Source organism: Macaca nemestrina, chromosome 4 (genome assembly GCF_043159975.1).
Source record: "Macaca nemestrina isolate mMacNem1 chromosome 4, mMacNem.hap1, whole genome shotgun sequence".
NCBI classification, from domain to species: domain Eukaryota; kingdom Metazoa; phylum Chordata; class Mammalia; order Primates; family Cercopithecidae; genus Macaca; species Macaca nemestrina.
This window is the reverse complement of record NC_092128.1, coordinates 70,641,481-70,656,899: the sequence shown is the minus strand read 5'-3', so window position 1 is coordinate 70,656,899 and position 15,419 is coordinate 70,641,481. Positions and strand designations below refer to the sequence as shown.

At 40.0% G+C, this 15,419-nt stretch overlaps 1 protein-coding gene across 4 annotated transcripts in view; it reads right to left on the bottom strand.

The window, feature by feature from the left end:
* LOC105475476 (cyclin dependent kinase 14) overlaps positions 1-15,419 on the bottom strand; it is a 594,776-nt gene that overhangs the window by 156,351 nt on the left and 423,006 nt on the right. For all 4 annotated transcript variants that reach the window (XM_011730740.2, XM_011730739.3, XM_071094797.1 and 1 more), the window contains one exon: positions 2,832-2,895. In XM_011730740.2, the coding sequence (XP_011729042.1) occupies positions 2,832-2,895 (64 nt within the window). The remainder of the gene's footprint in view (positions 1-2,831; positions 2,896-15,419) is intronic.

Below are 15,419 nucleotides of genomic sequence, written 5' to 3'. Positions count from 1 at the left end.
GAAATAGAAATGATCCTGAAACATATCAAAAGATGCTCAACCTCATCATAAGGCATATGCAAATTAAAATTTTACTGAAATTCCTTCTGTCATCTAACTGGCAAAATCCAAAAGTTTGGTCACATAGCATAGAGAGGAGAAGCAGCTGTGGGAAGAAGTATTCTCCTGTATTCTGGCAACAGAGACAACAGATACTACTCCTTTGGACAACAGTTTGATGAAAGTGGTCAAAATCGTAATTGTCTATACTTGTTGGCTCTTTAACCTTATTTCTCCTAATTTATCCTTCAGATATATTTGCATATGTGCAATGTGTATGTGTATGTATAGGCTCAAGGCTACTCAGTGCATTAATATTTGTAATAGCAAAGCAATGGAAACAACCCAATTGTCCCTAATTAGGGAATGGGTTAAATCCATACACCAGAAAACAATGCAGCTCTGTGAGACAAGAGGGACACTACATTGGTCTCCTCCTTGCAGTGATATGAGAAGATCGATGAGATGCATTAATGAGAAAAACAAGATGAGGAATTGTATTTAATATGAGAAAAGTAAAAATTAATATTAATTTCTTACATTTACATAAAGGAAAGAAACATAAGAATACGCTGGGGGCCTGCAGTGGGGTCAGTGGTTCTAGGGAAGTTGGCAGAGGGGAGGCGGCTCTGCACTATGCTCCTTTTTCTTATTGCTTGACATTTTAAATTGCTTAAATTTATTATGTATTAGAAAATTAAACAAAGTTTGTCCTTATGTCTCAGATTATCTTTTCCAGACTCTCTAGGGCACTCTTTGGGGTAGATCAAGGAGCTGGAGAGTGGAGTTGGGACAGGCGGACCCTAGCACTGATATTTTCCTCATTTGGGATTGTATATTTTCTTCTCCAGGACTATGAGATCTACGAGGTCAGGGACTGGGGCTCCCCTGGATGGTCTGGTAAGTGTTGCTTGGGGAAGGACTCGGAGATTTGCTTCCTTTGACTCAGTCTGTTGTTTTGCCTCCCTTGACTCCTTTCAAGCAAACTCAGGAAACGCTTATCATACTTATGTGCTATGGTTCATAGCCCTGAGCTTTGCCTGGAATAACCTTCTTGCTCATCACCACCCATGCTTTCCACTATCTTCATATGTTATTTTTCTGTTTTCCTGTTACTTTCTATGTGTTATGTGTCTGTTGTGGGGCTTACACCTAATGTTAATAACTGAAACATAAATATTCTAGTTTGTATATGCCCACCAGAGGAGTCACATACATAATGTCTGTTCTAACATTCAATACAATCAAGTGCAACAAACATTTATTGAACACCACATATGTACAATGAACAGTCCCTGGTGTCTTGAAGTTCACAATCTGTTATCTTAATGGGTACCACATCCTAGTACTTTCCAAAATACAACTAATACATGCTTTTGTATGTTGTTGATGAAGATAAATTCTATTCCCACAAAAGCACATAAATTACTCCATGTTTTCTAATCCAGAAACTAGGCAGGCCAAATGATTTCATCTTAATTGCTCCTTTCTGTCTGTAACTTTATTCATTTTAAATCTTTTCAAATTTTCTTGTTTTATCTGCCTACAATTTAAAATTTTAGGTCCTAACACAGGGAAATTAACCTTCTTGAAGTGCCCACAATTGGATCGTCTATAAAGAACTGTGCTCTTCACTCCATTAAGAACACGTGGATCCGTTACAGGATGCCTCTTGGTTGCTTAAAAAAAGAGTCAGTCCATTTAAAATTGTTAGTTTCCTATAGTCTTTCAGAACATAGAATTCATTTAGAATTTCCAGCAAAAGTACAGAGAGTCTTCAGGGAAGTTGAAGAAGATAAAATAATTCTGAACACACTGTACACTTTCAGAAGAAAAATATTAAGAGTAAAAATAGTTTCCCAACTCAGTCATTCTTTGGAACTGATAATTTATTCCTGATGGTTCCCCAAAAGAGGGGAAGAGAAGCAAAATAATATATTTGGCTCCTCTAATAGATATTATTCATAGCTCTTTTCCCTCATAGGATAATAGACTATTAGAGCTTCTATAAAATCCCTTTCAGTAATTTTATGGTGGGTCTGCATTTTGTAAGCCATGTTTTATAACTGAGAAAAGAAAAAAAAAAAAAAAACACAACCACCAAGAGAATAATTTTTACAATAATTCATTCCACTGATTTTATTATATTTTCAATTCCAAACCTTTCCCCTCTCTTATAAAAATTAGACCATGTTTGAGATTCGTCTGTTAAGTGTAATTATTAAAACAAAGTTTCACGCCTGCCACCTACTGGTGAAAACAAAGGACAACTTATTTTAAAAGTTCACATTTCTTTCAGATTTTTCAGTGTTTAGGTTTAAATATTTTACATGAAAACATATTGAATGCTGTACAATAGAACATTCAGAACATCTTACATGTTTAAACTCAAATTATAGACCATATATTTATTAGTTTTGTAAAGAAATAAAAATATGATTTTTCGTTTTTACAATCCAATACTTTTCCTGGTCACTTATTGCAAGAAGTGACACAGATGAGTTACAGCACCCCAATTTAAATTTTGTTTTTGTAGACATGGATGGCAGTCTAACTGATGATGAAATTAACGGTTACTGCAAAATCAACCAGTCAAATAAAATAAAGTATATATGGTGAAAATCAGACAAATAATTTGTGAAAACAAAAGGAAATTCCATTAATAGATAAAGTACACAATGGAAAAAGTAACCAAAATTTTTCAAGGTGGTATATTGCTTAAGCGGGAACATTTATATACTCACCTTTTGCATATAGGAAGCACCTAGTCATCTGTAATTAACGAAACATACCTGGCTTAAAATGTGGTAAAGAATGAACTCCAGGCCATGTGTCCTCATTTGGCGTTCCAAGAACCTAGTGGAGAGCAGGAAATTGGGGAACAGCCTTATTATTTCCAAAGCACTCAAAATTCTCAAGTGTAGAAAAATAGTACACTACATATTATGAAACTCTGGTATTTTTTTTTCCATTATTGTGTGCCAGGGATTTTATTTCAGTAAAAACAAACCCGGCTAAAGAGCCACCCAAGATGAATCTCTGTGTTATAACAAATACAGCTGAATGTGGTAAGACAAGTTAAATCTGCTATATTTTATCAAGTCCAAACTTAATAAGTAGACTAATGAATCAAACAATAAGCTGTCATTTTCATGCTGCTGAATGAAGTTTGTATGTGTCCCTCATGATTCCTTCATAAGCTTTTGTCTTTCACTCCAGTCTCATCATTTAACAGTTCCAACAATTCTGCCATTTCTACCCCACATCCTCTGTCTGAGCATTATAATGTTTCAAAAAGGCAGGGTTGACAGCTTAGAATGCTCAAATTCTCTCATTACAGTTACAATTTGTAATTACGTGATTTACAGTTTCCTTTTGCCAAAATACTGTTCTTCCCACATGTTTTCCTTTTTCTATCTGTATGTCTACCTTCTTTCTCCATCTACTTTTCTATCACTACAATGTTTGATCTGGGGAAAGGAATTCATGGGCAATTCCAGCTCACATGTAACTGGGCACATTCCATTTGAATATTCTGTTCCATGATCTATGGCTCTTATACTCAATGATCATGGCAAATCACTGACTGAGAACAGAGTTTCAGGGTTAAGCACCTAGAAAGGGGAGATTCAGGGTTAAGAGGCCAGGCTCTGAAGACACCTTGAGTTCAAATCTTTGCTCCCCTATTTACCAGCCATGTAAGCTTGGGCTGAGAAATAACCCCACTGAGCTTGAATTTCCTCATCTGTAAACTGGAGGGTGTTGACAGCACCTACCTCAATGTGGTAGGAGAATGCTACCTAGCACACAGTCAGCACTATGTCAGTATTAGATATTACTCAAAGAACCCACAGAAAACTGGGTCTAGTCAGATCAGGGAGGCTCCAGCCACGTGGGAAAATTTAGACTGCCCACTTTTTCCACAGGGACTCTATGTTCAAGGGAGTCAGAGCATCATAATGTTGCCAAGAATGATGCCAGATGGCGTCATTCAAACTATATTGGATAAACATGGATAGACCAACAGGTTAGAAAGGGCAAGAGATAAAGCTAGAAACCAGCAGAGGAGGAAAAGGACCACTAGATATTATGAGAGGTGTAAACCAAAAATAAAATTATAAGCCCCTCAACCATCTGAATGGACCCCTCCTCTCAGCCAAAGGTATTCTAAAGTTAACCTGAAAAACTAGTTCAGGCCATGATGAAGGGGAGCATAACACAGGAGCCTCATTATACCTGTCTCCTTTTTGGAATTCAGGCACAGCTGACCGGCAGAAAAATCAACACAGGCCTTAAGACTGATAGGACAGACTCTGTAAGTCCTATAAGAAACATTTACACTCTATTGTCTCTGAAGCCTGCTACCTGGAGGCTTCATCTGCATGATAAAGCCTTGGCCTCCACCCTTTTGGTAACCCCTTTTGGTAACCCAGACATTCCTTTCTATTGATTCCAGTCTTTAGGTAATAACTCTCTGAACCAATTGTCAATCAGAAAATCCTTGAATTCACCTGTGACCTGGAAGCTCCCACGTCCAGTTGTCCTGCCTTTCTGGACTGAACCAATATACATCTTACATGTACTGATTGATGTCGTATGTCTCACTAAAATGTATAAAACCCAGCTGTAGCCTGACAACCTTGGGCACATGTTCTCAAGATCTCCTGAGGGCTGTGTCATGGGCCATTGGTCACTCATATTTGGCTCAGAATAAATCTCTTCAAATATTTTACAGTTTGACTCTTTGTCAACAGAAGAAATGAAGCATATTCACTTTATCTGAGGATTTGTAGGCACTAGTAGGCCAAATGGTAATACAGGGCTCAAATTGTTCATGCATTTATTTACTAGTGGGTGACATGGCAGTGATGTCAAAGAGTGGCACGTACACAGTAAGTGCCAAACTCCCTGCTTCCTACTCTAGTGAATCAGGATTAAATACATGTATTTATGTTCCTGGCTGAAACATGAATCCACCATCAGCAAATGAGAAAATAAAAATTCTTTTAAGACTCATACTTGGTTACTTTTTCATGCACTAATTAATACTAACATCAATAGACAGATCTACACAAACTAGGTCACGTTATTGATGGGCTGGATGATGAGGGGGAAGGAGGCAGGCAAGAGAGCTGGAAGAGTTGTAACACGAGAAAAGAGACAAAAGCATTGTCTCTGACATAAACGCTTATGATAACAGTGTCTCTGCAAAAGGCATTTCTCCCTTTCTTTTCAATAATCCCAACCATTATTTCAAGAGGAGACAATCAAGTTTGCAGGCAGCACATACAGCTAATCTGGAAATGCTCCACTTTGTTCTCACTAAAATTTGCATCAAGGACAAAGGAGTCCAACAGTACTAAACTTTAGCAACAAAAGGGAGAAAATGTCAGCTCAAAATCACAACTTGAACACAGCCAATCTGTCACATGCAAAATTAGACCCTATGGAAGTTTTATAAACAATGAAAAGTCCAGCCAGAATCTGAGCCCTGTTCTCTTGCTCCTAATAAAGTACAATTGTTTTCCTGGCTGCCTCTGTTTTGACAATGCTTGCGTTTGCAAAACTTTTTTATAGGCATTATCGTCATCCATATCCAGTGTTCTGTTTCAAAGTGATTATGAAATATTATGGTCATATTATAAAAATTTCCAGGAAAGAAACAAATACATTAGACTTTTCTTTTTCAATTACAGGTTTAACTATTGAGATTCCAGACCTCAAACTGTCCTGCTTACAACCCTGAACCATTTACACAGAAAATGCAAAGTGGGCAGAAGGTGGGCAAAGGAAAAGAATAATTAAAAATTAATTTTGCTTCCTGTAAAATCCATTTTGGAAAAAACAGTTTGGGTTTAATGTATGATTAGCAATGACTGGCTACCTGTGCACTAAGGGAGAGTATGTGTGGTCTCTGATGCCAGATTTTCATTCCTATTAATTCACTAACAAGTTCCATTAACAAGACATATTTAAGTTAGAAGAAAAAGAGTATTTTCTAAAAGTCAAAAATAATCTTTTGCAAATGAAACACAAAGAAAATGAAAATTGCACCTGAGGTGCCACCAACACTTAAAATGTGGTCCCCAGCTCTGTAAATAAGCAGGTTCATGACACTTGAAGCCCCTTTCCATCTATGATACACCGAAAAGTCTTCTACATATCCATTTAAGCAGATTTACCCTAAACTTGTGTCTGTGGTTTGTCTATCTCCTGTTTCCTTTATTGGTTCAGCTCTTTATTCGGCTAACACTTATTGTACTCCTCACAGAAGATGTAAGAACGTGGACTCTGCCTTGAGGTGCCCCTGGTCTAGTGATGCAGATGAACCGGGGTGGTGATGAATGGCCTTCAACATAACAGAGCTGATGGTATGGGAGAGTGAGGTCAGAGCCTAAAGAAGGGAGGCTTGAGTCTTCCTGGGGGCAGGGAGAAAGGCTACTGGGAGAGGGTGGTTTAGTGGGAGAGGGAACACTGAGTCACGGTTTGCCAAGTAAAGAAAGGGTGGGAGTGACAGTAGCGTGTATGGTTATAAGGAGAGGCTTATGTCAGAACACTTTCAGCTCTCCAAATTAACAGAATGCTCAGCCCCTGTGTCTTCTCATAGTGGATTACTCTTCTCTAACGCCCTGCCCTAATCCTGCCAGCTGAACTCCTACCTCTATTTGTAGCTTCAGTTCAAGGGTCACTTTTTCCTGAAAGACCTTCTGGACTCTCTGGTCCTAGTTATATGCTGCCTGTTTGTGATGTCTGAGTGCTTTATGCAAACTTCTATTTAGAACCTCGCCATTACCTGGTAATTGCTAGATTACTCACCTGTCTCCGCATTGTGGTCCTCAGAGTGGAGACGACAATGTTGATCTCTGGATACTTAGTGTACCATGTGCCTGGCACCAGATACGCACCCAGTAAATGTTGACTGACTGAGTGAATGAATGGTGTGTCTGGATAACACTGTGGCTAGACTGCAGGTTGCGCTACAGGATGGGAAGCAGAAGCCAGATGCTGAATTCAAGGAGACTGCATTTTATCTCTGTTTAAGGTTTTTGCAAATTGCAGGTCATATGACTGGTTGGGGGATTGTAAATTCATCAAGGGAGTTGACATTGGCACTTTTCAAAAGATGGAATTCAAGAGAAGATATCAGAGGGCAACATAAATGTAAAGATACATATTGTTTTATGAAACTTCTGTTCAAGTTACATCTTTGTGTGTATACATAGTGAATCATGATGTAAAATATATATTCTGCTGTTTAAAATCCACTCATACAGGGAAGAAGTTATTAGCTGAAATCAAGAATGCCAGAGATGAAGCAAGTTTGGGGGCTGAGAGCAAAGGGTTTCGTTCTGGATCTATTAAATGTTAGAAACGCCTGCAGGTCAAGATTGGGCAGCTGGAAATACACGTCTGGATCTTGGGAGAGGAATTTCAGAGGGAGAAAAACATTTGGCACTCCTCAGCACACATATGGTAACAAATAGCAAATGCCAAAATGCAAGCTACAAAATGGTCTCACGTCCCACTGTTCAGAAATATACAGTTGCTAGAAGTCTTTTCTGTGATTTCTTATTAGACTATTTAACATCTGTTTAAAAAAAAAAAAAAAAAAAGGACAAGCTCATCTTATCAGTGGAGGTCTACACCCCCGACCCTGAGGAACTAAGAGGTAATGATGGCCCCACACTCACTCCTCCAGGTGTGCCTCTGCCCTGGCAGGTGTGGCCAAGGTTCTGCCCGTTATGTCAGCCTCTGTTGAGCAGAGAAGATACTGAGAAAAAGAGGGCCTCTCTGTGAAAATACCTACTCCAAATAACAGGAGAAAAGCAAATTCTAAACTTCTAGAGCTCAGAGTAACTCTGACAAACTAGTGTTTGTTAGAAATATTTACTTATCTTTCTAAACTATCACTAATTCCACAAATTATCTCACTTTCTAGTCTTTGCTTTTGCACAGGCCTTGGGGCTGCTAAACAGGAGTCCATGGGCTTTTCCTGAACACCTGTGATTTAAGTAGAACAAGACCTGCTAACGGTTCTTCCTGGGTCAAGGGGACCGAGAGGTCTCTAACGGAGACTACAGCACAGAGGAATTCTGGCCTTTGGGACACAAATAAATCTGGCTCACAGAAGTGTGTCCTAATGAAGCGATATGGAAAGCACCAGATTCCCACTTCAAGGCTTTACATCTTAGGGGCACGACTACAGTGGCGATGAGGATTTTAAACGGACTCAGCTGTGGATTCTGAGGGACTGGAGAACAACCAGTCCCTTAGGATAGGGCGGAGTGTGACTGTCATCCCATCTTAAACCACATGCCAAATGCCCGCTTTTTAAACACATTTTAAACATTCTTTCTACTATCCAGAACTGATGATTTTTAAGCTGCAACTCCGAAAGTCCACACATATAACATCTCTAAAATAATGATTGCTTCACAGCTGTACTACTTTCGGATCTGGAAGATTTTTTTCTGGCTCCTTAGTGAGAAGCCCTAAAAGAAACCTGTGAAGTGGCTCAGCAGAACTCAGCTGCAATATTATACACCCTGCTCTGGAACAGATGGTATGAAGTTCCCAGAAGAGCCAGAGAGAGAAAGCAGAACTTCCTAATTCTGATCCTGACTGTGCACTCTCCACCCGGAAATACGATGATCAGGTGGAAACGCAGAGGAACCACCTGGAGCTTGCACTGCCTCCGACAGCACAATGAATGTGCTGCAGACAGGGCAGGTGGAAGGCGAGGAGAAAGGTTTCAGGATCCAGTGGCCTCATGGGTGATGGTGAGAAGGAATTGTTTTATTTTTCGAGATAGGATTTCATTCTGTCGTCCAGGTTGGTGAGCACTGGTGTGACCATGGCTCACTGCAGCCTCAATCTCCCAGGCTCAAGTGATCCTCCCATCTCAGCCTCTCAAGTAGCTGGGATGACAGGCACACTCCACCCTATCCTACTAAATTTTTTATTTTTTTAGAGATGGGGTACCACTGTGTTGCCCAGGCTTATACTCCTGGGCTCAAGTGATCCAACTGCCTCAGCCTCCCAAAGTCCTAGGACTACAGGTGTGAGCCACCGCACCCGGCCAAGAAGGAAATTTTTTAAGAGGAGGATATAGTGATAGAAGAAGCAGAGGTTGAAAGGATGGAGTACATTAAGGGGAAGGGGAAAGATGCAAGTAAGAGGAGATTATAAGAGTGGCCAAGGACAGATGGAAATGACCAAAGAGCAAATTTCGGCATGGAAATCTTAAAAAATGCCAATTGCATACTTGAATCAAATATTCATTTTCTGTATGTAGATAACTTCTAGAGTAGGTCAAGGGTATCCCTAAAAACCAAACAAACAAACTAGTAACAGCAGTGGTCTCTGGAAAGGGGAATGGGTGGCTGGAAATCAGAGGTGGAAGGGGCCCACGCTTTTCACTGGTGTTGTTCAACCATTAATTATGCTTTCCCATCCATGTAATAAACAGAAATGTACTAGTGATGACAACATGACCACCCCTTTCCTATGTGTAGAAGATAAAAGATTTTTTAAAAAAGTGTCTGCCTTAGAGTTGCTCAGTCTGGAAAGAGAGACAAAGAGACAAGCATGTGAAACAGAAAGTCAGCATGACAAGGCTGCTCAATGAGGGGTGTGATGAGTGCAGCGGGGGCCTAGGGAAAGAGGCGAAGGGACGACTTGAAGAAAATGAAGCCTTAAAACTGAGAGTTCAAAAGTGACCAGGGGCTTGTCAAGCAAATGAGTAGGAGAAGGACACTCCAGAAAGAAGAGAGTGTGTATAAAGGTACAGAGGTATGCATGTGTGTGTGCCAACTCCAAGTGATCTGGTGTTGTCTTCTGGGAACACCCCTGTATTAGTCAAGTTTCAGGCTGCTGATAAATACATACCCAAGACTGGGAAGAAAAAGAGGTTTAATGGACTTACAGTTCCACGTGGCTGGGGAGGCCTCACAATCATGGAGGACAGCAAGGAGGAGCAAGTCACATCTTCTATGGATGGTGGCCGGCAAAGAGAGAGCTTGTGCAGGGAAATTCCCATTTTTTAAACCATCAGATGTCGTAAGACTAATTCACTATTATGAGAACAGCTCAGGAAGGACCCACTCCTATAATTCAATCACCTACCACTGGGTTCCTCCCATGACACGTGGGAATTGTGGGAGTTACAATTCAAGATGAGATTTCTGTGTGGATACAGCCAAACCATACCAATTCCTCTGGGAACTCTATGTGGATTGCTTTTATAGCTCACATTTTAGAGATCATATTTTAGCATGTGCTTTCCACTACCATATACACGCTGAAGTGTTCTAAGTATTTTTCTGTATCTGAAGTTCCACTTGCAAGATCCGGATTTGTATTTTCAGCCCCTCCAAGGTGTAGTCAGGAGGAAGGGAAGGAAGTGGAGGTCTACGGGAGGAGGCTGCAGCCAAGTTGATAAGATTAAATAATAAGCAAGGGCTTTTTAGATTTTAGGGACATAGACAAAGAGCAGGAATGACAAGACCAGCTCTGCACCTCATAAAACTCCTGGAGTTGGTGGTGGAGAAGGGGGACAAGAAGCTGAGAGGTTAGTGAAGAGGCCACACAGAAAGGCCAACACAAGGGTTCATCTACGGGGCATATGAAAACCATTTGGGAGCTTCTAAAGCCATGGTGCTCAACCCTCACATGTCAAATGCCCCCTTTTTAAACACATTTTTAAACATTCTTTCTACTATCCAGAAATGGGACTCATAGATCATAAAAGGTACCTATGCACAACTAAAAAAATCAGTATAATACTGTAACCATGGCATAAAGAAGACATGAAAGTATTTCATGAAAAAATATGTGCCCAATGGAAAAAACTCAAATAGGATGGCACCAATGGGCAAGATGAAATAATTGGGTGCCTGTAGCTATACGCTAAACTACCTTGAAGGCCATAGCTATCAATGATGACACATTCAACTGTGTTGCATTAGAGACTCGAATCTTGAATAGCATTGCTGTGTGTCAAGATTTTCTGAAACTGCTGATTAGCTGCGTACCTGATATTTCAGTGTATATTAATATTTATTATGTACTAAAACTGAGAAAAATGTCTTCTGCTTACAGGTACAACTGTATTTATATATTGTGTTTACTGTGTTACTTACATGTAATTGTATTTCTAGATAAAACAGAGATACTAAGCAATTCAAGGTTTGGATAATTATAACAAAGTTTTTCATAATAGAAGTGTCTGGTGGGTCATTTAGTTTTTCACTGAGCAAGACTGACCAACAGTGCCGAGTCTAGCATTGTGGCCACCACCCATGAAAAGGCAATAGCATCTTAATCAATACGAAAACCAAGAATAATCCCCAATACTTCTTCCACTGAAAATTATTGTTTTATAAGTATCTCTGACTAGGTCCCAGCCCAGATGAATTAAGTCAGCTCTTTGTAAAAGTTCCACAGGTGATTCTAAGTCCAGTGGTGGAACTACTGGCCCAAAGTAGCTTTTCCCAAGGTGTGGGATATGTACTCCCACACTGAAGATTATTTTAGGATATGAATAGAGCATTAAATTATATTTATTCACATGCTTTGAATTTCTTTCAATTTATTTGAGAACATCAAGGAGAAAAATCTCAGCTTGGTGCTTATTTTTAAAACCTTTCAAACACTTGCTAACATCCTCCATAGAGAAAGCAGCCAAAGGTTCAGAATTGTGGCCAGGCAAGAAGGTCAATTTCATAATAATAATAACTGGTTTTCACTGAGTTTATTTTCACATTTACCTCCTATTAATGGCGATACATAAAGGTTTTCTACTTTCTATAGTGTTATAAACAAATACATAAAATTATTTGAAATGAGTTGACTGAAGAAAAATATTAAGTCATTAAAAGTATGCTATAATGTTATAGTCAAAATTTAAGAGGAAGAGTAAGACAGACAATTTGGGAGACTCATGGTCCTAGAGTAGGAAGAGATGAAGATGGAATATTGGAGACCACCAAGTAGACACTCAAAAGGGCACTCGCTGGCTTCCGCTCTTCTGGCCTAGTCTGCAGGACCTGCTGGATTCACCATCAGGATTAACAGTGAAAGGCAGATGGCTGGGGGTGTCTCACGACTGCCTCAGAACTGGTCAGGGAGACAGACCAGAGATCCAAAGACTGGATGGGATTTCCTCAAACATTCTTGAGTAACTTCTTCAGGTTTGTTATTTTTATACATGCCTCCACCATCTCACCACATTAATGTATTTCCATTATCAACTTCTTATTTTTACCTCCTATGTATTTTCTCCCTCTCTTGCCATGCCATGCTATGGCAGGCTACCAACATGTCCTAAGGCACTAGCCAGTGCCCTCCCAACCAGTCTACTTGCCTCCATTCTTGTACTCTTCCAATTAATGCATGCATATTCCTGAGTAATCTTCAAAGTCAAATGTGATCAAATTCCACTCCCTGAATAAGATCTCTCAATGGTTCAGTGGCTTCCCAGTGTTCCTGGGTAAACCTGATATTGCACACATGACCCTCAAGCTGCTACCTGCCTTGGGCCTGCCCCTCTCTCCCCTTACCTAGAACCACCACCCCTTCCTTTTCCTCTCATGCTCTGCTCACACTGATCTTTTGGTGCCTTAAATTTGCCATGCTGCTCCCCCATCCCCACACAGGGCCTTTACACATGTACTTCCAAAGCCTGGACATCTGTGCCCATTCCACCTGGTTCCTAATTCATTTTTCATCTCTGAGTTGAAACATCCTTTTCTCAGGACAAACCCCTGCATATTGGGGCAAAATCCCCATAATATACCATTATAGCACTGTAGGCTTCTTGGTAAAAATTGTCACAGTTGAAACTTTACATTTATTTCTGTGAATATTTGATAAACGTCTATTTCTTTCATTGGACTCTAACTGTAATAAGTAAAGAGATCACGTCTTTTTAAAAATTTTTGTTTACTTTATCTTCCTTTTGTTTATCAAAGTACATGAAGTAGGCACTCATTAAATATTTGTTTAACTATATAGACCTGAAGGATCCTTGTAAATGACAAATTATCATGACTTCATTTAATAAAAGTCATGTTAAACTAACCTTTTTAAAAAGTAGAAGACAGTTGTCTTCAGCTTCAATATTTATGCTTTTCCTCCTACCTTACTCTACCTTCCTGGAGAAGAACAGTGATGCAAATTAAAATTCTTCTAGAAGCCAGTCAAGCAGGTGACTGAGGGAGAGGGCTGGGGAGAAAGAAGGGGGACTGAATGTGACAAGGCCCTGTCCATAGAGAGCAGCGACTACTCAGCTTCCACTGGAGGCTGCCCCGCACAGTGCAGGCCCCCAGTATTGCTGTAGCTTTCATTTCACTAAGGGAACTGGATGATACCTGGATTTCCTGTGAAAGTACCTTAATCCTATGACCTAATTCAAATTTCTAAGAAAAATTACTTAATTCAAATTTAAAACAAAACCTAAATGAGATGGGTCAAACAAAACTTGTCGATGTCCTGAATTCAAAGAGCAGCTGGGCAGTAACCCTTGCTCCTCTAGCATATGTTGATTTTAGCCAGGCATCAATAAAATAAGCTATTGTTTATTGATATCATGTGTGCAACATCAGGTTTACAACCAGTTTACTGACAAACTGGTTGTTCAAGGTTGCACAGCTAGAAAGTGGGGGAGCTGGAATTCTAAATCAGGTTGGTGTGACTAGAGAGACCATGCTTCGAAGAGCTGTACTATCTGCTTCCAGGAGATAGTACAGCTGAGCAATGTGGCTCAGATGTCATTAAACAATTTATATCCACCTGACCAGACCCTAGAAGGAGGTTTTGAGTATTAGAACAAGGTTTTTTTCATTCTGTCTCTCCCTCACATTCAATACACACACACGCCTGCACGCGCACACACACACACACACGCACATTTATATATGTCTATAGGACATATGTATGTAGGTGTACATGTATATTCTGTATAATGTTAGATATCATCCTCTTCAGCATTTTTATCAGTGACTTGAAGGAAGACAGAAGAGATGTCTTATATTTTTCAGATGACATGAAATAGAAGGGGTGTGTAGCATTCTGATGGCTGAACCAGGATTCAAAAATATTTAATCAGGCAAGGACAACTGGCTAAACCTAACACGAGGAAAATGTGATAGCTATAAACATAAAGTCCAGTATTTAGATTCTATTAATTGATGGTTCAAGATGGGAACACCTGGCATGCAGCAAGCTGCATAAAAAATGACTCGTGGTTTTTAGCTGAATAAAAACTTCTGTAAGACCACCTACTGGAAGTCAAAAGAGATTAGGCGGGTTGACTCTAAGCTTGCCCCTGTGATTCCCACCTCCTGGTGTTCACAACCTTCTCCTTGAGTGTGGGTGGGAGCAGCAACTTCTAACCAACAGAATATGACAAAAGTGATGAGATGTCACTTCTGAGATTACAATTGGCCCTTGAACAATGCAGGGGTTGGGGCACCAACCCCATGCACAGTCAAAAATTCCCATATAACTCTCGGCTCCCAAAACTTAACTACTAATAGCCTACTGTTGAACAGAGGTCTTACCAACTATATATGTTATATTTATTATATACTATATCCTTACAATAAAGTAAGCTAGAAAAAAGAATATTAGGAAAATCAAGAGGAAGAAAAATATAGTTACTATTTATTAAGTGGAAGTGAATCACCACAAAGATCTTCATCCTTATCTTCACGTTGAGTAGGCTGAGGAGGAGGAAGAGGGCTTGGTCCTGCTATCTCAAGGGTGGCAGATGTGGAAGACATGGAGGAGACGGAAGGGGAGGCAGCAGAGACAGGCACATTTGGTGTAACTTTCATCGAAAAAAATCCACGTTCTAAGTGGACTTGTGAATTCTAAAGCTGTGTTGTTCACAGGTCAACTGTATATTGTGTACAATGATAATAGCCATTGTGCTAGAGGACTTGCTCCCTTGCTGGCTTTGAGGAAGTGAGCAGCCACGTTGGGAAGGCCTGAAGGCAAGGAACTGGGGGTGGCTTCAGCCAACAGCCAGCAAGAACCTGAGTCTTTAGTTCCACAGCCTGCAAGAAACTGAGTGTTGCCAAGAACCACATGAGCTCCAGCCGACCCTCACATCAGACTGCTGCCCCAGCTGATACCTTGATTACAGTCTTTTAAGACCATGAAGCAGAGGGCCTAGCTAAGTCATGCCAGGAATCCCAACCCACAGAAACTGAGAGATGATAAATGTGCCTTAGTCACTACATTTCTGTTAATGTTGTTATGTAGCAATAAGCAATTAATACAGATGTAATCATTTAATCATATACTAGTCAGAATACATCTGGATTGCTGTGCCAGTACCAGACGCTAAATGTGACAAGGGACACAAATAAATAGTC